The following is a 23606-nucleotide window of genomic DNA, read 5'->3' as shown; positions in this document are numbered from 1 at the left end:
TGTGTGTGTGTGATAAGGGATGCGTGTGTGTGGGATAAGGGGATTCTCTTTCTGTAGCAAATGCTGACCATACTCTGTTTCCCTTTAGGCCTCATTAAAAGTGCACTCATTAATTCTGTGTCTTGCATTCACACATCCACGCACTAACATGCACAGTCACAAGCTTTCTGGGTGTTTCTGCATACGTTTATGTTAATGCATAAAGGGACCCCTGACCATTAGGTCCAGTCGTGACCAACTCTGGAGTAGCGGCACTCATCTCGCTTTATTGGCCGAGGGAGCTGGTGTACAGCTTCCAGGTCATGTGGCCAGCATGAGTAAGCCGCTTCTGGCAAACCAGAGCAGCGCACGGAAACACCGTTTACCTTCCCGCCAGAGCAGTACCTATTTATCTACTTGCACTTTGAGGTGCTTTCGAACTGCTAGGTTGGCAGGAGCAGGGACCCAGCAACGGGAGCTCACCTGTTGCGGGGATTCGAACCGCCGACCTTCTGATCGGCAAGTCCTAGGCTCTGTGGTTCAACCCACAGCGCCACCCGTGTCCCGATGTTAATGCATAGGAACATGCTTATAGCAAACTTCATATTCTCTCAAGGTTGCACTTCTGCTATGGGGATATTGTATCCCCTGAGCACTCAAAGGGCAATATACTGCAATGGGTTTTGCTGCAAGGTTTTTCTTTTCTTTTCTTTTTGGTGAATAGGACTATCACCATGAGTTGTTTTAAGGCAATATGTGCCAGAGTCTTGACAGAGGAGGCTGTTAATAGTCCTGGGTATTCAGGTGATGTGTTTCCATCGAAACTAATTATCAGACAATCCTCCTTGTGTCTTATGAATCGGGCAAAAGCAGACCTCCTCCCCCTTGATGATGTAATCTAGATGTCTTGTGTGTGAAGAGAAACGATAGGAAATGCAGTTTGAATTCAGAGTATTAGAGGAAATTAGGCCCCTGGTGATTTGATGATCTGGTGATCTGATGTAGACTTTGGCTGTCTTTTGAAGTATTTAAGCTGTGTCTTTACCTATAATCATATCTGTAAATGAACTCACATATTACAAAATACCATAAGCCTGCCACTGACCTCCTTCCAAAGGAAGCAGAACCCAGTAAGTTCTGTACACTCGAAATGGGCTGAGCATAATAATCTTGTACATATGGTGCTGTGGTCCGGGGACAACCCATGTGTGATGCTCTCAGAACCGCTCTGACATTACCTTTTCACATGAACAAGACTAGGAGGGAGGGATCAAGCAAGGGCCAAAATGTGATTGAGACACATTTTTGCTGATCACACAGAAAAGGCCTTCTCTCCCACAAACATTTGTGTTGACCTATCTGGCACAGTTCTGACAGATGGAGAAGACCAAAAGTAGCAGAATAGCAAATTAAGGCAACATGCTTGATTCAAAAATCAAGACAGTACAGAACAAGGGCCTGCCTCCCAAGTCAGTTTCATTGAGGGTCAAGGAAAACACTATTAAACTTAATCTCATCCACAGGTGAAATCCTGTGACCATCAGGGTTCCTAACCCTTGCTACTAGAAGCTTGCACAGCTCCCCAATTCTTTGGAATGAGGCAGAGCAATTTCGTTAGATTCAGTACTTAGCAAATTTGTTATAGACGAGAGTCAGTGGATGCTGTTTCAGAAGCTGAAAAGCAGACCTAGATATCTGGTTCTGATTATCATGATGTTCTTCCAAAGAATATTTTATACCAATATTCAGATTTGACCCTTTATTGTTCTCTAGTTTCTGGCAACCAGCAATAAATCTCCCATCCCATTTCCTGATGCATAAAATGAAATTTTGCATTACAAAAGAGACAGTAATCCTATGATTGGTGAATTCTGATGTGTGTGTGTGTGTGTGTGTGTGTGTGTGTGTGAGAGAGAGAGAGAGAGAGAGAGAGAGAGAGAGAGAGAGAGAGAGAGAAGAGACAGACAGACAGACAGACAGACAGACTTTGCAACAACGTTGACTAGTACAATCATTATTGGCTACCACCAAACCCTTATGTCTTCAATTTATTCCTGGAGACCTCATCCTCATATTTAATTAGTTTATAGTTCGTTCCAAGTTTTGCTTTCCCAAACTTTTTTTTTAAAAAAAAGTTTTTATTTTGATGCTTTGCATTTGCCTCTGCAACATCTGGAAAGCTTTTTGTAGAAGCTTATTGTTACTTTACTGCCTGTGCAGCTTTATTAAATTATCTGAGTATTAACATTGAAAGCATTCATCTGGGTTTCATTAGGGGTAAGATGAGTGATGTGGCAGTTAAACTACAAGCTAATGGTTCAGGGACACAAAGTTCTAATAGTAGTTTTAGCAAGTTTCTTGCCCTGATTTTCACTAATTAAGAAGCTGGGCTCCTATGCAAAAGCTTGCCTTCCAAAACAGATGGGGGGGAATCACATGATGAACCAAGCTAGCAATAACCTCTCACTGAAAGTTTTCGTAACTTGGTGGCAGTGTTTTATCTGCCACCTCTATAGAGGTGGCTGGTACCCACTGAGACTGGTGGGGCAGAAGTTGGGGAGCCCAATAGTAGGTGGAGCCAGAGCCAATGACAGGCAGAGCCAACTAATTCTAGTTTTGTCTCCACCCTTGTCCCTGCTGAATTCTCTGCAACAAGGGGAAACCCTGAGATTGAGGAGGAAGAGGGAGCTGACACCTCCCTCTGCCCCCCAAGACTGGGTGTAAATAAGGAGGGAAAACTGGTTAACTGAGCTTGGTGGGGCAGTCCCTCACTTGCCCTAATGGACCAGCCTACCAGCCTTCCCCAACATAGGTCCCCCAAGTTGTATGGGATTACAACTCCCAGCAGCATGATCCAATGGCCAGGGATGATTGGAGCTGTAGTCCAAAACATCTTGAGGACACTAGGTTGGGGGAGACTGATTAGTACTCCCCACCTCCAACCCTAATTTGCCTTTGCACTTAAGATCCCACCCCCCTCCATTTGGACTGGTCTTGATGCATCTTGTTGCACAGCTGGTGATGATTTTTCTTTCGAGGCAGTGTACCAATCAGAACCAACATTCTTTTGAACGTCTCTCTCTTTTTTTTAAGATTACATGTGCAATACTTGGGTGTGTTCCTAGTGTGATTTGGCGATAGCTCCGATTAATGGGCTTGTTTACTGTGGGTCCCATGATTGATAGTAGAATCTCATCAGGGCCAGTTCACACTGCAAATTCCTCCGCATAACTATATAGGCAGCAACGCAACCACATGGTGAAAGGCTAGTAGGGCTCTACGCATGAGGGTGATGGCAAACCTATTTCTGTAAGTAAGTTGTGCAAAAGGTACAGATGTGGCCATATGAAATATCTGCTGGCTCGTTGCACGTATGTACAGTATTGTTTAGCACTAGTCTTTCTTCACAACCCAACACTGCACATCTGCACACAGTGGTGCTGCCAGGGCGGGGCTTTGGGGCAGAGGTCCAGAGCCCCTCTCAGCAGAATGAGCAGGAAAGCTGCCCCAAATGCAGCAGGACTGGCTTGCCATATTTTGAATTGAGTGAATATGGAGGGAGCCCCTGCAAGGCCATGGATTCCAGAGCCCAAAATTAAGAACTGCATCTACATGATCATCTGGAGCAGTGGTTCTCAACCTGTGGGTTCCCAGATGATGTTGGACTACAACTCTCATCATCCCTGAGCTCTGGCCTTGCTAGCTAGGGGTGATGGGAGTTGTAGTTCAACAACATCTAGGGACCCACAGGTTGAGAAAGGCTGATCTGGAGGAATGTGACAGTGTTGCCTGGCACCGAGAAAGAAAATATAATTGACAGTAGGAGATAAAAGCAAGAGTGATCCATTCATTTATGCGATGAACCTCAGTTTTTCCATAGAGTGCCTCTTAATGCATATGTTGCCCCTATTTGTGTACTTGCCTGTCTTCAATTTATCTGACAGCTGTGTCTAATGACACATAGGCAAGGCATCTTTCCCTAAAAGAAATATGCTTCTGGGATTGCTAAGGCACCAGTGTTGTTGATTCTTCCATGTGTATCCAATAATTTTCAGCCAGCACGCTTCTTCTTAGTGATCCTGTTTGCTGTATCAGTTACTTTTAGTTCCTCAACGCTTCCTACTTGGAAGCACACAGTTTACACCCTACTGATGAAGGGGTTGATAGGTCTATGAGAGCCTATGGCTCAAGAGGATGGGTTCTCCTCAGCCTAACCTCAAAAGGGCCATTAGCAAGGGTTTCAAAATTTATCAGGGTGAGACTGTTTAAGTCACATGGGAGGAAGACTTTTTCACACTGAGGATGTAATTGCATTTCCAAACACCTTTCACATAGCTTATATTAAGGGAGGAAATCTTGGCTTGTTTTCAAAGGATTTACCTGACTGGAACTACTGCACATGCAAGAGAATGAGATAGTAGACCCATGAGCTGGTAGAGAGGGCTTGGCCATTTTGGACTGTAGGATGAGAATACACACACACACACACACACACACACACACACACACACACACAGTGGTACCTCAGGTTAAGTACTTAATTCGTTCCGGAGGTCCATACTTAACCTGAAACTGTTCTTAAGCTGAAGACCACTTTAGCTAATGGGGCCTCCCGCTGCTGCCGCGCTGCCGAATCATAATTTCTGTTCTCATCCTGAAGCAAAGTTCTTAACCTGAGGTAATATTTCTGGGTTAGTAGAGTCTGTAACCTGAAGTGTATGTAACCTGAAGTGTATGTAACCTGAGGTACCACTGTATATATATATAATGTTCCCCCAAGAAAATAAATCCATGCAAGCAGGAAACTAGCAAACCAGGGAAGGGTTATAGACCAGTTATTTCCCTGTTCTGCTAGCTTTATATTTTCAGGGAGTTATTTATTTTACATAGGGAAACATAACCACGCCAATCTGAATGGTTTCAAGTAGAACTTTCTCCAAATGATCATGATTAAGAAGAATTTCACTTTAAATTTATCAAAGAATAGACTTACATAGTGTTTCCAAGATTAGCTATAGGGTGAAAAGAACTTGGCTCTTCATTCAGTTTCTTTTTGTATTCATCATGAAATGTTAAGGAAACACCAGTCCTGTTTACATCCAATTATTCAAATCCCTGTGATATGCCCGAAATGCTGAAGATAACTGAACACAAATTATACTTAATGAAGACACATTCACTAGCCTGTTTTCCTTTTCCATAGCTCTCATTCTTTCAAAAAATAAACATGCCTACAGTGCTATCCAAGGCTGACCCAATACATTTTGATGCCTGAAATGAAGCAGCAAATGGCACCAAGTCAAGTTATTTTATCACCTGAGACATAAATAAATCCCACAAGTGCCTCTCCCACTTTCTGCCAGTAAAAACACAATAATAAGTTAAGTAACTAATAGTAGGCTGCCCTTTCATGACATCCAAGATATGCTACCTGGGGCAGGCCTCATCCATTATATGGGGAAGATAACAGGATATAATAACATCATGAGGAGCCTGCACCCCATGTTCTTGCATAAGTCCCTGCCCAGGAATTTATCATGGTGTGTTTCAGCCTCTTTTCTCAGTGGATATTCTGGGTTCATAGGAAAGTTTAATTATTTATCTCTTCAGGCCTGCTGGCGATCCCTGCACCGTACTCTAATCTCCACTGGCACACATTTTGAAATTACCGGTAAAGATACTGAAATGAAACAGTTCAAATTAATAACAGCCTTAATTGAAAGTCATTATAAGACTTATTTATGGCCTGTGGAGAAGGGGTGGCGTTCTTTTCAGACACAACTTGGTCAGCACAAATAACCACAGACGCTGAACAGGAAACTTGCACAACCCAAGGGTCTTAATGAGAATTCATGAGGGGGAAATGGCAACAGAAGCAGCACTTAGAAAATATATTTCAAAGACAAATATACACTGAAAATGCCCGGGGGAATAATCCATTCCTTTGCCCCATTTTTGCTACCTCTGTGTCTATAAAATAGTGGTTAAAGCCTCTGCTGGTCATTAATCTGTATTAAATTATTTAAAACAATCCATTAGATTTGTTCTGCATAACGTTTAAGTCATTGTATCTACATAGTCATGTTAGTATAAATATGATTGGGGGGTGAGGTGAAACACAGCAAACTTATAATAAATCAACTCCTCTCTTTGAAGACAGTCCAGTTATCCCTGCAAAATGCATATTGCATTGTATTCATTGGCAACAGACAGCACTAGTGTCTAATCCAATAAACTTCAATTCTATATCTGGTGCAAGCAATGGGGAGAAGGCAAAGGTGAATGTCGGTTTAGTGAGAATGGAACAGAGAACAATAGGAGCCCCTGCCTCTAAAGATGTGACTTTGCGGGGAGAAGGCAATACTGTACAGTTTTTTGGTTTTGGCAGATGTCCCCTTGGTGCTGCTTTCTGATAGCAGCTATCACACAGGCTCTCTTATTCTCTGGTTGGTATACATTATAAAATTCTACACACTTCTGTCATCAAGCTGGTATGGAGAAAATATGGTGGCCAATATATTTTTGCTTGTGTGTACGTGCAATGGGGATTCGTGGTCAATCCTGCTACCCTGGTACATACACCTGCATGCGTGTGTGTGATGGGAAAGTATTTCTTCTCTGCGCCTTTTTACTTGTTACTTTCACAATAAATCTTTTCCTTTTCCCAACTAATCAGACCTCAGGCCCTTGGAAATAAAGTAATGGAGAAGCTGCATGACATTCTAAACTACAAAATATGTTGAACAAATATTCTCCATTTGCTCTGGGATTAGAAGATTAAGCAATAAACATTTACAGCTATAAAGCCAATTTTCTCCTCTTTAGGGCTCTCTTTCAAGTTTAATAAAAGAGTTTGCTCTCATAAGCTGATTTACGATCAAGATTTTACTGAAGCACTTTGTAGAAAATTATTCAGATCAGTGAACAAAGAAAATCCTTCAATAAAAGGGGGAAGATGAGAAATTGCATACTGAATTGGTGAATCCAAGAGCAAGTCGTGGCCTCTTCTAAAATCCATTGACACCACAACAAAAATTCCCACTGACTTTGGGGGCTTTGGCCGAAGCCTAGAAAATACTTCAAGAGTGGCAATATAATAATAATATAATGTTTGATATTTTTCTTTTATTGACAGTTTTTTCATAAATGAATGAATGTAGGAACACTGGAAATGGCTTTCCTTCACTGACAACCTGGAGTGGTACAGTCCATTCTCTGTCATCAGCAGAATTTGCTACATGTGTATACCAGGCAGATTAGCCTAGGTGCCAGATAAACAGTTCTCACATTCATCCGGGTATTAAGAGTACAAGATCTAACTTGTCTACCCATTTGTACTTGGGCACAGGCTTGATTCTCGCTGAGGTGGTAATGCCTGAATCTGGGCCTCACTATTTCAAACTGCAGTTTGGGTTAATATGGTGGAATCTTTGGGTTTTTCTTTTTGTCAATGTATGAGCTGCACTTCAGGTAACAGGACTCTTAGGATGACATGTGAATTAAAAAATTATATCCCTCACATTTCAATTAAAAATAAGGAGGTCTGGAAGGATAGGTTAGAATGGTTTCTCCTGGCATCTAATTTTCTGTATGAAGGGAATTTCTTTTTAACACATAAGCTCCCACCTGCATTCTGAAGTGGTTCAGAACAAATAGCCCACTGATACCCAAGTATCATATTTTGTGTTAAGCCCTCTCCACTTCCCTAAACAGTGAGTTTCCAGGGATAGGGCTACACAGCGTTTGGTTTCCTTTGGCTGAGAGAACCCTTAAATCTTATGGTGACTTTGTTATTGGGTGGAAATTAGATATAGATCACCTGTGTGGGGTAATTAATAAAAGCATTGGAAGGATTGCTGGATCCAAAAACACTCGAGAGCCCCCAGCAGAGTATTAAAATCACAGGATTATGCAGCACAGTGAAGCATGGGATTAATAGGTTAATAGACCTTTTAAATATCCCGTTGTAGCCACTTACAGCATTTCCCCTCTACTCCTCTTGCAATGAACAGACCACACAGTTACTAAGTTTAAAGGTTTTACTTACAAACAACAAAGCTCAGATTAATGCCTTATTCCATGCAGCAGCAAGAAGAACACAAGTAGAAATCTTGGGTTTACAAAATAAAGAAAAATATTTCTGAGAACACGGTCTGTGCTTGAAGCAGTCAAGCCCAGGCATGTTGCCTGGTCAGCTTCACATAGTGGAAGAGAATGAAGAAAGAATCTTCACTGAAGGTGAGGGGGCATGACCTAATTGAGTCTAAGAAAACAATTTATGTGGTCTTCGTGGGACGCGGGGTGGCGCTGTGGGTTAAACCACAGAGCCTAGGACTTGCCGATCAGAAGGTTGGCGGTCTGAATCCCTGCGACAGGGTGAGCTCCCGTTGCTCGGTCCCTGCTCCTGCCAACCTAGCAGTTCGAAAGCACGTCAAAGTGCAAGTAGATAAATAGGTACCGCTCTGGCGGGAAGGTAAACGGCGTTTCTGTGTGCTGCTCTGGTTCGCCAGAAGCGGCTTAGTCATGCTGGCCACATTACCCGGAAGCTGTACACCGGCTCCCTCAGCCAGTAAAGCGAGATGAGCACCGCAACCCCAGAGTCGGTCACGACTGGACCTAATGGTCAGGGGTCCCTTTACCTTTAACCCCTTCGAGGATTAACTAGCCCTGAGTTTAAGAGTTCTATTTGACTGCAGTTTCCCACGTTTGTAATATTTGTTTTACTTACAGAAACACAGGTAGAGGACACTGGAAGTAAAGAAACACCCCAACAGCAGGCAGCAAATCCGCTATCCCTACACCTGATTCTCAGAGAGATCCCATACATTTCCAAGGTTCTTCAATCATCTTGCTTACAAAAGGTTTATTGCTAATGGGAGTTGTAGTTGTACAACACTTGATGGTCCACCAGTTCCCCATCCCTGCTGTAACATTATAACCAATCCACATCAAGCATGTCCAGAAGGGTGCAGGCAACTTTCCCTCTTGAATTAAGCAAAGAATCTGACATTGGATCCAAAATTCAGACTCTTAAATCTGCCATCTTAAGTGTGCTTGCCCAGGAGTCAGTCCCATTGAACTCAGTGGGGCTTATTCTGAGTAGGCACGCATAGGATTGCACAGGAAGCAGCTCAAATTTCATGTGACAACTCTGTCCTTGAGACTCATGTTTCCTATATTTTGCTTCCCCTGTAGGAATTGTAGACCCATCTAAGTGGATGGGAAGGAACTGGGAAGGGCAGTGTAAAGAAATCTGGTGTTGTCCTTGGAACAGTAAACATGGCAGAAATGTTATCTGTGTCACATTTGAGCAACGGGGGTTTGTGCTCTGTTTTAAGTGCAAATGGTTTACTGGTGATTTAGATGAACTTCCTGGGGAGTGTTTGGAAATTTCTGGCAGGCATTCTGTTTACCATCTGGCAGAAAGACTTTGATGAGCCAACAAAGAGATGTCAGAGCAAAGAAACTGCTATAACTCAGTGACAAACTTCTGTGGTCCACTAAGCTAAGCATTTTCCAGCCTTTTTTGTTATTTTATTGCAATGATGAATCTTGCAAGAGGCTATAAATCATGAGAAGCAAGAAGAAGGGTTTAAATTTTAATGCCACCCCTTTCTTAATCAGACAGTTCCAGTAACCATCTCCTTGCAGCTGATAAAGTTGCCAACTGATACTATTTTTAAAGTCTTAGAAAACTGAAATGTAATTTTTAAAAAATGTTGCTTTATAATCAATTAGCAGGACTCATATTTCTTGGTCCTCTATTTGCTACTCCTTGCAAGTTACAGCAGCTGGGTTTGCAAAACTCAGCCAATAGCCCTCTATGCGTTACAACGGTAACTATAATGCGAACAGCACAATAAGACTTCTTTATTTTATGATTATTAAGTTTATTTATCTATATCCTCCCTTTCCCCCAGAACTGAAACTCAAGGTGGATCACAAATTCCCAAAAGCCTTCCGGAATAAATAAAATTCTAACTCATATGCCAGTCCCTTAGACTTGGTAAGGATTTCAGTTTATACTGAATTGATACAGTATTATGCTTGTGGTAGCAAATCCTCTGATTTATTGAACTGTGTGATGGCATGGAATGCTTATAAACATTCCAGCTGTTGAAGGAAAGCTGCTAAAATGCTTTTAGTCCAGATTTGCAAATGTATTAAAAGGTGGGCTAGGATTAAAACTTGCACAAACCCTGAGGGTAGGGTAAGGTAGATAGGCTCAATGGACAGAGGAGACAGAGAAATGAGACAAGAAAGAATTAGTGAGAGGTGGCTGAGAGGGAATAAATAGACTTAAAGCAGCTTTTCCCAACCTGGTATATGTTGGTTATAACTAATGAGTCAATTTTTGGACTGCAAACTTTTCAATTCAAAGTAGATCTGCAGAACATAGAAAGCTTCATTACACCTGTCAGGTTATTTGAACATCTAACTCCTGGCATTGCCTACTGTGACTGGGGTGGACTCAACACACATATAAAAAAAAACACTGTGAAAATGTGTGTGTTAAAAAAAAGAGTTTTGAAAAATATATTGAATTTACCATAGCTCACTTTCGCCATCTAGTGCCACCTTTGTATATTGAACTTCGCAACACACTTAAAACGTTTCATTTGCAGCTGCGTAGCAGAGTCCTGGGTTTCAAGCAGAAATTATGATCCTTTTTAACCGGACATTCCAGAAATGGAAGTTGGTATCTTCTGCATGCAACACATGTGTCCTGCCACTGAATTATAGTCTCCCTCAATCGCACTTCATTCACCATCCTATTGCCATCATCCCATCCCTAAACTTTGGATACCTTTTTTTATATGCAATAAAAGCAGGGTTGAGAAAGAACTCTGGAGTGACATGGCCAGTCTGTGTAGACAATACTGAGCTTGATGAGCCACTGCTCTGACAAAAACAATTTACAGTTGCCTTGTGACTAGAAACCAAGATACATGGTGGTAGGCAAGAAAAGGAAAGATAGAGAATAAAGTACTTAGTCACATAGCACATAGTTAAACTATACCATTCATTCCCACAAGAGGGAGTAATGATGGTCACCAACTCCAGACGGCTTTACATGAAGATTAGACAAATTCACGGAGGAAAATGTAGCAATGGCTACTAGCTATGTTCTACCTCTACTGTCAAGAGGCATTATGCCTCTGTGTACCAGGAATCACAAGGGGTTGGGGGAGAGCCCTGTGGCCCTCAGCTTCTGCTTGCAGGCTTCCCATGGGCCTGCAATCTGGTTGACCACCATGAGACGCTGGACTAGATGGGCCTTTGGCCGGATCCAGCAGGGCTCTTCTTATGTTTATATGCCACCCTTTTCTCCAAGGAGCTCAAGGTCATGTCCATGGTTTTCTCTCCCTCTTCATTTAATACCCACATCCATCCTGTGAAGGGCAGTGAATGGCCAGTGAGCTTCATGGCCATGGGGACTTGAACTTTTACCTCCCAGGTCCTAGTCCAACACTAACCATGACACCACACTCAATTCAGTATGCCTACCATTCTCAAAGCAAGTGATAAATTCTGGAGTACAGTCACACTTCGTAACTCCCGCAGCCTTGCTTCTTCTAAGAGTATTGAAGAAAAATTAACTTTTCACTAATGCAGACATTATGGCTTCAATATGAAGCCAGCTTTTGTTCTCACTCCCCTATGCTTTACTTAACAGTCAGCCTGATGAAGGTTATTCACTATTTTGCTACCTTCTCATTGGTCATAAGAAAGCGATGCTTAATGTTACCTCCTTCCTCCGTTTGGCTTATTTCGTGGGTTTCTTTCCGAGAAAAACCCCCACTTATTTGGCATGCAGAGGACTGGCAAATAGCTTCCCAGGAGATAACATCCTAGTCCCTGCTGCGAAATAAACTGACACTTCTTCCTTGCCTGTCTCTGCTTTGCCAAATCACAGCTCAAACCCCTCCACCTTGGGAGACACCTTTCATCTCCCCCATCTTCACGTAATCCTTGCATTTCTATAGGAAGGACTAGATCACTCTTTTTGAGAACTATATCCCTAGAGAAACAACAACAACAATAGAACGTGTGATGGAGGATGGCAAGCAACCCCCCAAAACTATCTTCCTGTACATCTGGTGAGAATATCCTACAGAATTTTCCAGCAACCTTGGAAAGATGCCTACTTGCAAATTAAACACAGAAATTAAAAGTTCTGAAGGCTTTGTTGGTCTAACATGTGTGATTGCCTGTTCCATATGTCCAGTTTGAAGAAAGCCAATCTTATTACTTGCTGGCTAGATACACAGTCTTTCTTTCTGTCACGAAGGATCTGCCTAAATTCAAGGCACTTGAGGCATATCTGTACTTGCATTGTACCATAGCTTGCATTCTGGACTGAGACCTCAAAGTCATGCATTCTTAGCCCCACTAAACATTCCCCAGTTGCCTTGGGCAAATCAGTTCTCCATCTTAGAAATGAAAACCACAGTGCCCTATCTGACAGGCTGTTGTGGGTAGGAATAAGACAATGGTTATAAAATACTTCGGGAAGTGCTGTTGAAATGATTAAGAATTATTTTCTCAGGGCATTGATACGAGGTATGAAATATTTGCAGAGAGGGTGTCTTTCATATAATATACCCATTGAACGCAGTGGAATTTACCATCCATTGGATCAGGATGTTGAATAGGCCCTTCCATAGAAATCAAAGTGCTTCATTTTGGCTGTTTGGCGCCCAGTATCTGAACTCAGAGGTCCTGATTCACAGTCTCTGATCCTCACTAACTACACAAGATCTTCACCGATGGAACACTGCTACTACATACTATACACAGGAAGAATTAAGAAATTTGTAAAGGTTGGTGGAGGGTTTTGCAAAGGAACATGAAACATGGTATTCCTTCCTATTATATGTTACTTTGCTTTGCATTCCACTTTCTGCATTTCTGCTTTAGCACCAAACTGGCAACAGAGGGAGTTTTGATCCCGGCACTCCCTTAAAGGAATCGGGAGTAAAGGAAACTCTTGTTGCTTCCAGTCCTCATTCTTTAGCATGCTGTTTGGAAAAAAACGGGGAAGAGCCATAACTCAGTTAAAAAGCATAGGCTTTGCATGCAGAAAATTCTGTTCCTGGCTTCTCAAGTTATAAAGTGGTGCAGTTAGGTAACTGAAGATTTCTGATGTAATAACCTTATGGGGTCCTTTTCTTTAGATGATAATATGAATTATTTCACTTATTCAAAGTCATCCAGCCTTCCAGCTCATTCTAGATTTCTGCCCCAAAGTCATGCCCTTATGATACCACAGCTAATAACCCACTTGGGGTGGCGGGTTTGACCGTCTAGTGGTATACATACATTTTCTTAAACAAATAAGTCTAGGCAAGACCTCTGCTTGAGAACTTGCAGAGCCATTGTCAAGTGAAGTGGATCAGTCTTTGCCAACTTGGTGCTCTCCAGATGTTTTGGACTCCAACTCCCACCTGCTCCAAACACCTGGAAGGCTGTCGAAGGCTGCAGTGGGCACTATTTGACCAGAGGCATTGATGTATCAGACAGCTTCATGGGTATATAATTCTAGGAGCCTGCCCCTGTTCTTATCGTCCTGTCCCATGGAAGGGGGAGAAACTGAACCATGAAGAAGAGCTCAGGGTTGTGCAGGAAGAAACATGACAATGCTGCCAAAATAGGTTACTTAAACAGTGCCCCTCCCAGGATAACCCTTGCCCTGTTATTTGTGCTTGTGGGAAACTGCAGCACATGGAACAGGCAGGGTCCTGTCTGTGTGGCTTGCACATGAGCCTACATAGAGCTCTGCAGGATCAGATATAAGATCCAAATGCCTATGAGAAGCCTGCAAACAAGATCTGAGAGCGACAGAATTCTCCCTGCTTTATGATTCCCCCCTTTATGATTCCCAGAAACTAGCATACTGAGGCATGCTTCCTCTGAGGCAGAACACAGCCATCATGCCTAGTAGCCACTGATAGCCTTACCCTCCAGGCGCTGGGTACACTGAATTGCCATTACTGACAGCCAAGTAATCATTCATCAAAAGGCACCCTTATGGTTTCATAGAACGACACAGAATGCATTTTTTGTTAAAATGTTGTGTATCAGTGCAATAAACAAATCCCATATAAAGCCATGCTGTTTGCGCCACATATATATATCTAAGAAGTGTATATACTTCTTCTGACTTGTGTATATATAGCATCTATATGCGTGCATCTATGATTTAAACAAGAGCCTTTGCAGCCTGGTGGGGCATACTATCAAATCCACGCATGGAAGTTGTATCTTCAGTATTAACAGACCGTTAACAGAAACAGAAACACAGTGCTTGCCACAAAGAATTATTTGCTTATGCGATAGTTGGGCTGCCTTGCCAAGCAGCTAGATGCAATCGCAGAAATCCTCATTTCCCTCCACATCATACTTAATTGGTTTAGTTAGTACTGCACTTAAATTTGTGTGAATGGGTCAATGTGAGAGTGACACAAGCTATGTTACAACCATCTCAAAACCCTGACCATCAAACTATTCAACCAAGTCTTTCCGCTGATTTTAAAATGCTGCAATACAATGTAAAAACAACCAATGCAATTCCCTCCCCCCAAGAAAACCATTAGTTTCTTCATCTAACATTAACCCACGTTTGGTTACAGCAAGTACCGTAACAGTTGCAGCTACAAGAAGGCTGACTATAGAGGACAAACATCTACCGATAGAAAGAAGCAGAGATTGGATTTTCAAGCCTGCCTTGCAGCTAGTGCTTATACCAAATTACCAGACATTTCTTATCCTTCCAGTCATCAGCAAAGGAGAAGGGAGCTGAGAGAAGGAACATAAACAGCCTCTTGCTTTGCACAGCTGAAGCAGAAGCCCTTTTTTCCTTTACTCACGGAGCAACAGCAGCAGTAGCAGACTCAGAGTGAGGCTCCTCCGGTAACCCATTTTCTGGATCTTGCCAGAAACTGAATCCCTGCTTCACAGCGTTGATCAGTTCATCCTCCGCCAGCCCATCCAGAGCTTGTGGGGCTCCTGTCTAAAATTGAAGGGGAGGCAGATCCAGCTGTTTCAAATCCAGCTGTGCGTGTGTGGGGTCCGCCCAGGAACTGAAGTTTATGAGCAGGCTAAGCTTGACTCTCTGAGCACACACAAATATGGGAGGGGGAGGATGGGGAGGGAAAAGTTGGCACAGAGAGCAGGGCTTGATATAATGATGACAATGCTAAGCTGCTTCAGGAAAAAACGGCTCTGTATGGTCCAACGCTGTTTGAAGAGCACCAAATTCCTGCCTCTAATTTTAACAGGTCTACTAAGATTAGATGTACAAATCCTTTTCTTGGAAAGAGAATGAAAGAATCCAGCAGTGACTATTGCCCTATGTTATCACTTTCCTTTAGAAAGTACTGGAATTTGATGTTAAGCTTCATCAAATACCAAAATCCGACATTCAGGAAAACATCTGTACATTCATTGCTATAAGCATGTTGCCGTTATCATCATTGGGCTTTTTGTTGTTGTTGTTGTTGTTGCTTTTTTGAAAGCTTTTATTTAAAACTAGTCCAAAGATCTTAAAAGGATACAAAAGCACACTCTATTTTAACCTTTCAGTCTGGCTTCAGGTCTGAAACACAGTACAGTTGTACCTCGGGTTAAGAACTTAATTCGTTCTGGAGGCCCATTCTTAACCTGAAACTGTTCTTAACCTGAGGGACCACTTTAGCTAATGGGGCCTCCCGCTGCCACCACTCAATTTCTGTTCTCATCCTGAGGTAAAGTTCTTAACCCAAGGTACTATTTCTGGGTTAGCAGAGCCTGTAACCTGAAGTGTCTGTAACCTGAAACGTCTGTAACCTGAGGTACCATTGTACTGAAGCAGCCTTTGCTCACTCTGGTTGATGACTGTTAATTAGGGAAGAGATGGAGTGTGGTGGTGGTGGGGACCTGCTCCGTTGGCTTTCCTTTTCCATTTCTCCCTGTGGCAGCTCCTTGGGCTGGGAGAGGGAGGCACTGTACTGTAGTGGTTCTGCTCCTTCCTGCAGGGCTACTCCTACCAGACGTAGAACTCAGGGGACTTCAGCTCAGCTCCTTGGCCATTGAGAAACTGCTGACGAGGGGTATTCAGAGATGCGGAGCACACTTGTCATTGATATGCTGATGACAACCAGTTCTACCTCCTGGTTCCATCTGAATTGGGCTTTGCAAGTGGTATCTGCAAGCAGTAACTGGCTCTATGAGGACCGATAAACTAAGGCTATATCCCCCATGTGGAGATGCTGTGGGCAAGTGGTTGTTCCATGCCTGGCGTTTAGGGAGACAACCTGTTCTGGATGAGGTAGCAGGCACATAGTCTGGGGGTTTTCCTCAATACTAAGTTGTCAGTTCATGTCTGCATGACCTCAGCAGTTAGGAGTACCTCTTCTCTGGTTTGCCAGCTACGATCATTTCCAGATCTGGATAACCTGGCTGCAGTGATTTTTTAATATATTTTCAGCATGGTGCCATCAGTTCACATCAGAAGCTCCTGCTGGTATAGAACAGCTAGACTGATGATGGGAACAGGTGGCCGAGAGCAAGTAACAGTAAAGAATAATATACAATACATAATACCATAGAGGAAAAGGAGGCAGATCAATTAATACATTAATATTTAAGTGGAAGGATTGTCATTGCAGTCAGACACTTAAATTCCACTGGCATATATCCCTGACCAGTTTCTCTGCAATAATATCATAACCATTCATGTTATCTTTGTGGATATTTGGTGTTTATGAGCTGAAAGAAATTAGCATTTTTTCTTCTGGCTTCAGTATATATTCAGCCCAGACACTGAGGTCCTCCTCTGAGGATTTTCTGCTGGTTCCCTCACTGTGAGAAGCGAAGTTACAGGGAACCAGGCAGAGGGCCTTCTCAGTAGAGGCGCCCTACCTGTGGAACACCCTAACCTTCAGACGTCAAGAAAATAAACAGCTATCTGACTTTTAGAAGACATCTGAAGGCAGACCTGTATCGGGAAGTTTTTAATGTTTGATGTCTTACTAGGTTCGGATATATGCTGTGAGTCACCCAGAGTGGCTGGGGAAACGGAGTCAGATGGGTGGGGTATTATTATTACTACTACTACTACTATTATTATTATTATTATTATTATTATTATTATTATTATTATTACTATTACTACTACTATTATTATATTGCCATCTCCTCTTTTCCCCCTGAAAACTTTCCAGATACTCTGTTTTATGGGTTCTGCTTCTGCTTGGCTTAATATTCGCTTTCCCCAGCCCTCCTGCAGTCTTTGTGGTCTCTTTACAGCCATTCCGCTTACATGCAGAGGCATCTCTGAAGCTGCTACAGCAGTATATGAGGGCCCACCCTTTTTCCAATCATCATTTCCTTCAGGCTTTGGCACCTTTTGCAAATGTTTTTGTGGCTGAAAAGGCCACCAATGATTATTTACTTTTAATTACTGTCCGCTGGGATTTTTCATCTTATACATCCTTTACATCACAAGCAAATGCATTTGCCTTTTTTTATTATAGTAAATACAAAATTAAAATACATCCTAGTCCACAGCATACTGGAATTTAAGACCTTCGGCTACAAAGACCACTTCAAAGATCATGTCAGTGTGTGTACATGCATACAAAGCAGAGTGCCTTCATATCCCATTCAACAGACATACTGGGCAGCAGATCAAATGATGAACGAATAACCCATTTTACCAGTGCCTCAAGCAGATTGCCTTCTTATTTTTCCACAGTACTGGATATATATTTAAATAAATAAATAAATAAATAAATAAATAAATAAATAAATAAATAAATATTCACCCTCTCTCCAAAGAAAACAACAACAAAAAAGCAGCATTAGCAGCATCAATTGTTTAAATGTTGAAAATCTCCTTTGGAGATGTATTTGTATGTTAGTGATCTCACCAGTTAGTGTATGTTAGTGATCTCACCAGTTCCCTGCCAATCAGTGCTGTGCACAGACAGGAACAACAGGTTTCCCCCTGAACTCAGGCTGGGATAGGAGAGTCTGACCAAAAATGCAGTTAGCATGCTTTCACAGTTTACTTGGAGGAGGTCTAAAGTCGAGCACACCCCTTGCGTGCAAAAGATTCCCTCTTCAATCCCTGGTCTAAGACGATGAAGAACTCCTGCCAGTCACCTTAGGCAGTCCTAAGCTAGATGCACCAAAGGTCTGACTCAGTGCAAAGCAGTTTTCTATGTTGTTCTACAAAAAAGACGATCCACATCTAAGTGTATCCTTGCCAGCAAGCAGGAAACATAACTTGGAAACAATAGACCAGTAGAGGGAGATAAGATCAATTACGCAGCCAACAATCATGGAAGAGCAATCATGGCAAACAAACATTTAACATGCCAGAAGAGGGCAAGTGAAAAATGAAAATGGTGAACACAAAAGTGTAACTCAACTTCTGTACTGTACTCTCATAGCATACATTTCATTACAGAGAATGTGTTTTGTGTCTTCCCTTACAAGTCCATTCCCTTTTCCATCTTATTGCCTCTTTTTTAGGGTTGCCATATTTCAAAAAGTGAAAATCCAGACATAAACATTGTGTCTAATCCCGGCTATTCCAGGAAATTCCGGATGTATGGCAACCCTACTTTTATTACTTGCTTCATCAGAAACGTCATGATTAAGGAAGGCCTCCAGAACCTGTAACCTAATGATCAGAAGACAGCCCACTAAGATGAATACAGTGTAACAGCTGTGTATTCTCCATGTGGAACTGGCAAATTTGAGCAATCCATAGGAGCCAACTCCTAGGGGCCAAGGTCCCTTCAGCTCCCCAGAAAATATTTGAGGGGGCCATGCCCTCAAAGTTGATGGGCATTGCCATTCAAATGCTTTGTGATCGATTAAGACAGGGCTTACCTGTCTCCTCCCCCTCATATTTTATTCAAGGTGGCTCCCTTTGTTATCCTTGTGTTAAGCCCAAAGAGGAGAAAAGGCAATATTCCCTAAGGAAATGAGTTTACTTACATACAGAAGAAGCCTTAAAATCTAGTTTGCACAAACATGTGCTTACTGCTTATCAGTGTGTATCAGACTTGCTTTGTATGCTTTGAACACAGGTGAATGTGGCTGTGATAGTTCTGCTGTACCTATAGTTCAGATTTCCATGAATTTTTTTTCCTGTTCAACTGATCAAACTACAAAAATTTACAAGGATCAAAATCCTCTTCTGATGTCCCAGCAATCAAGACATCTTGGTTTCTTCTAATGGGCCACTCTACCCTTAAACCTATTTTATCAACAGTTGTCTCTGAATGCATTTCTCCATCTGTAAAATTAGCTTTTAGCTATTGCAAGCAAAACATTCATACTGTACTAAACTTGCATGCATTTGACCTCTCTAACCTATCCTCCCTTCACAACTCCAGTTAAAATAAACTCAAAGATGATTTTAAAGACCCTGTGAGTGCTTTCAGTGTATCTGGTTTCTATTCTGTTGTCTCCATTGTTTGTACAAATTTCTTCCAAGGTTATTTTAATTGTTACCTTTGTCCATTCATTCCTAGTCAGATAGAATTTCCCAAGTTTTTACAACGAACATTTTATTGGAACAAACACTCCTTTTAAGAATGTGAACTGCCGATGTGCCCTTTGAGTATGACTGATTTAAGATTTGTTTTATAAACCAATAGTCCATTTTATGCATGATTGCACAGTCGCCCAAAATCTGTTTCCCGTTATGAAGTGGTCTTTGGGGTGTTTACTTTAGATATACAGTAAGATATGTCTCTTGCATCAGTTACACTTCCATTTTAAAGGATATGCATATTGGAATTTTCTGAACCCACCCCAGTGATGCTGAAATACTTGTGCGAATCCCATATATGCCTCATCAAGCATTATTGTTATGGCTGGGTTCTAAAAATGAAGATAATGGGAAACTTGGGATTGTATCTTCTCTCATGACAACAAAAGCAAATCTGGACGAGTCTCAAAGAGACCTTTTGACTTCCTTACCCACATTAAAGCATACACAGGGCCGTGCTGTCTTGCTAGCTCTCTTCTCTTTTGATGGGGTTATCTCTGAGCTGAATAACTTTCAGCATAGCCAGGCAAATTGCCTAGTTCCATCCTGTCTTGTTAACATGGCCTGGGAGAGGCTTAAAGTGTTGATTGCTTGGCTTTTGAATAAGATTCAAAAGTAGTCTGCATTAAACAGTGTACCGGCAACTCCCCATTTATGCACATTCAAGTCATGTGTGACTATGCATTGCCAGAACCCGGAAATGCCACTGAAAGGGGCAAAAATGGCCTCCCAAAGAGTGCAGGAACGGCATCTAGCAATCCCACAAGCCTTTGCACCAGCCTTTGAGGCCTGTGGAGAGTTGGAGTTTGGGCAAGGAGGTTTGGAGGGAGCAATTGTGGTGGAGTTCAGCCAGTCTGTAAGTGCTGCTGGTTTTCAAAGCGTTTTTAAAGCATATGACTTCTGCCAAAGAATCTTTGGGAACTGTATCTTCACTTAGATACAATTCCCAGCATCCTTAACAAAGTACAGTTCCCAGGATTCTTTGGCAGAAGTCATGTGTTTTAAATGTATTGTGTTTAATTAAAACTCACACGTGCATGGAAATACTGGTAGATGCTTACAACTGTTGCTTTGTCCAGGGGCAAAACTAGGTTTTATTTCACCTGGGTCAAAGAGCCAGTTTCGTTCCCCTTCCCACGTATTTGCATACACACATACACACATACCCCCCCCCATAGCACTGCCTTGTCTATACCCCAGATATATATTTTGCGACAGCTTTAGAAATCTGCCGCTGATAAAGATTGTTGTTGTTGTTTAGTCGTTTAGTCGTGTCTGACTCTTCGTGACCCCATGGACCAGAGAACGCCAGGCACCTCTGTCCTCCACTGCCTCCCGCAGTTTGGTCAAACTCATGCTGGTAACCTCGAAAACACTATCCAACCATCAATAAAGATTAATTAAGAGAAATAACTGGACTGGAGAGGAAGGGGAATCAGACCATGGGGGGCTGCAAGAATTAAGATTGCACATGCAAAGGTACACACCCTCTCTTCTTTACTGATTCTCCCATTAATCCCAGTGTACAGTATATCGTATTACAGCCTGAGAAAACACATAAAGCCTAAACACGTTTACTAGATAGTAAGCCCCACCAAATAAGGTGGAAACGCAAGGTGGACACGCAAAAAAAAACCTGCACCGCGGGAGGCGTCGGCGGGGCGGAAGTTACCCAAGGAGAGTATCTCTCGCTGTAGCCAATGAGTCGGGCTACTTGCGAGCCCCTTTGGGATTTGCCAAGACGTAACTTCTGAGCAACAACATGCACGCAGCAACACATACAGGCTTCAAGTCAGTGACCACTGATGCTAGCAAAGTCCCACCGAAACATGCACAGCACCCGGGTGATCAAGCGGTGCAAATCTCGCCTTAGTGGTGCCCAGGATCATACGATCACAGAATAGTATAGCCGGGAGGGACCCCCCGAGTCATCTAGCCCAACCCCCTGCGGTGCGAGGGATCTCAGCATAACAGATCTCTGCAGGAGCGCATTCCACTTCACGTTTTCAGGAGGGAGAGAGAGAGAGAGAGAGAGAGAGAGAGAGAGAGAGAGACACTACTGTACCACCTATGGGGAAGACACGCCCCCTTCTCCGCTCGCACGCCCCGCCCACTCCCTCCTTCCGCCTTCCGCGTAGTTACCTCAGCCAGGGAGCCTTCCGCGCCTGCGCGGTGGAGTCTCCGCGTCCCTTTCCCCCCTTGTGTCCTCCATGGAGCATCCCGGTGCCCAGAGCCCTGGCGGCGGGAGCAGCAGCGGCGGCGGAGGCGGCAGCACCAGCAGCACCAGCAGCCAGGAAGGCGAGGAGCCCGAGTCTCCTGGAGGCCGCGGGCCTGAGGAGGAGGAAGACGACGAGGCGGCGGCGGCCGCCTCCCCGGCCACTTACGCGGTGAGAGGAGCTGCGCCGCTCCGGGGGACCAGGAGGGCAGTTAGGCCGCGGCCCTCGCCCTAGTCCCGCTTCCCCGGCTTTTCCTGGCGGAGGCGGCTGAGAAGGGGAAGGGCGGCAGGGAAAGAGGCGGGGGTGTTGGTGGAGGGCCTGAGAGGGCGGGAAAGGGGGTGGGTAGGGGGGCAGAGGGAGGCTGGCTTTGAGCTGAGGGTCTGGGGTGGGGGCTCGGGAGGGTTAGTTGCATGAGGTGGGTGGGAGGGAGGGAGAGGGTCCCTCGGGCGTTTTCCGTTGAGAAGCAGGGAGGGGGAGGGGGAACCTCTGGGCTCTAAAGAGTTTCTCTCCGCTGGGAGTTCTGGCAGGTGCAGCTGAGGTGCACAGGTGAGGAAAGCCTCCCCAGCTGAAACCCCTCTCCTCTGTCATGGTTAACGAAATCAAATTGCGGGGGCAATTAGAATAAGATCTATTATTTGATTGTTAATGTAAACCCCCAAAGTTTTTTACCTCTTATCTTCAGTACATTTTATTTTATTGCTATGGCTAGTGGCTGATGCAAATAAAGATTCTACTGCATCCGTCATTGTTAACGAAATTCCCTCAGCGCCCTCAGAACTGCTGTCCTCCTCTTAACCCTCCTAGGAATTCAGGGGTTGACAATAGCGATGGTAAAGACTTGGCAGTACAGTGGTACCTCGGGTTACATACGCTTCAGGTTACATACGCTTCAGGTTACAGACTCCGCTAACCCAGAAATATTACCTCGGGTTAAGAACTTTGTTTCAGGATGAGAACAGAAATCGTGCTCTGGCGGTGCGGCGGCAGCAGGATGCCCCATTAGCTAAAGTGGTGCTTCAGGTTAAGAACAGTTTCAGGTTAAGAACGGACCTCCGGAACGAATTAAGTACGTAACCAGAGGTACCACTGTAGTGTGCAGAGCGCTTTGCATGGCACCACCATCTCCATGTTCCTGGTTCATTTCTGCTTTGTTATGTATTTTGTGCCTCCTTTTGTGTCTTTGTGTTGTGATATTTGGATGAAGGACGATAATGCGGATTGAATAAATAATACTAACTGAAGCAGGTGGTCTGCCTAAGGCGCAGTGTTGCATTGGTCTTTAGCTGGTGAGCTAGGACCCACTTCAGGGTCATGACATGTTCTGAGGTGGGTTGCAAGAGCTGCACTACTGCCGTACAAATACATGCTTTAAAAATGTAAATGGGTTCCCAGATTCATGCCTTGGTTAAAGGTAGACCCTGGATCAAAATAGGTTGAAACTTGTTACTCTAGTGTGTGTATTCAAGCAGAGGCTTAATTTAAAGCACCACTTGTGGTGCTGTATTACTTGTGGTAATGTACAGCACCACTTATGGCATGTGTACTCTAAAGTAAGCTTCATTGGTTTCAACCTTCCCAGGGTGTCGAGCCCCATTTGACCCTCACTTGTGCAGAAACTACCTTATTGACCTTTGGACCCACTATTTGTCCCATCCACTCAATCTGCCAGACCCTGTCTACACATGCAAGGAAGTCCCTAACTCACTGAGGGGTTGAGACCCCTCAGCTATCTTTACCTAGTTTAACCAGCCACTTGAAGCTTTTCCCCTGTGTTTGGTGCTTATCGCATGCTGACCCAGAGCCACAGATGAGAACTGAGTGTAGGGTGGGGATTAACTACCCAAGAAGGAACACAATGTGTC

At 43.4% G+C, this 23606-nt stretch overlaps 2 protein-coding genes across 3 annotated transcripts in view; one reads left to right on the top strand and one right to left on the bottom strand.

Moving 5' to 3' along the window:
* Window positions 1–21759, bottom strand: part of LOC128421534 (TGF-beta receptor type-2-like) — a 41068-nt gene extending 19309 nt beyond the window's left edge. Inside the window, exon 1 of one of the 2 annotated variants that reach the window (XM_053404495.1) lies at window positions 21671–21759. Coding sequence is in view for 1 of the 2 variants with exons in the window: in XM_053404485.1 (XP_053260460.1) it covers window positions 14850–14901 (52 nt within the window). In the remaining variant the exon portion in view is untranslated. Of the gene's footprint in view, window positions 1–14849; window positions 15101–21670 lie in introns of those variants that run through there. The other variant, XM_053404485.1, reaches the window with a different exon arrangement.
* The window catches only part of SNX4 (sorting nexin 4), a 30282-nt gene continuing 28414 nt past the window's right edge, over window positions 21739–23606 (top strand). Inside the window, exon 1 of the mRNA XM_053404504.1 lies at window positions 21739–21915. Within this exon, the coding sequence (XP_053260479.1) occupies window positions 21739–21915 (177 nt within the window). The remainder of the gene's footprint in view (window positions 21916–23606) is intronic.

This window comes from Podarcis raffonei, chromosome 1, assembly GCF_027172205.1.
Source record: "Podarcis raffonei isolate rPodRaf1 chromosome 1, rPodRaf1.pri, whole genome shotgun sequence".
NCBI lineage: Eukaryota > Metazoa > Chordata > Lepidosauria > Squamata > Lacertidae > Podarcis > Podarcis raffonei.
The sequence above is the reverse complement of the archived record's forward strand: the minus strand, read 5'-3'. Positions and strand labels throughout refer to the sequence as shown.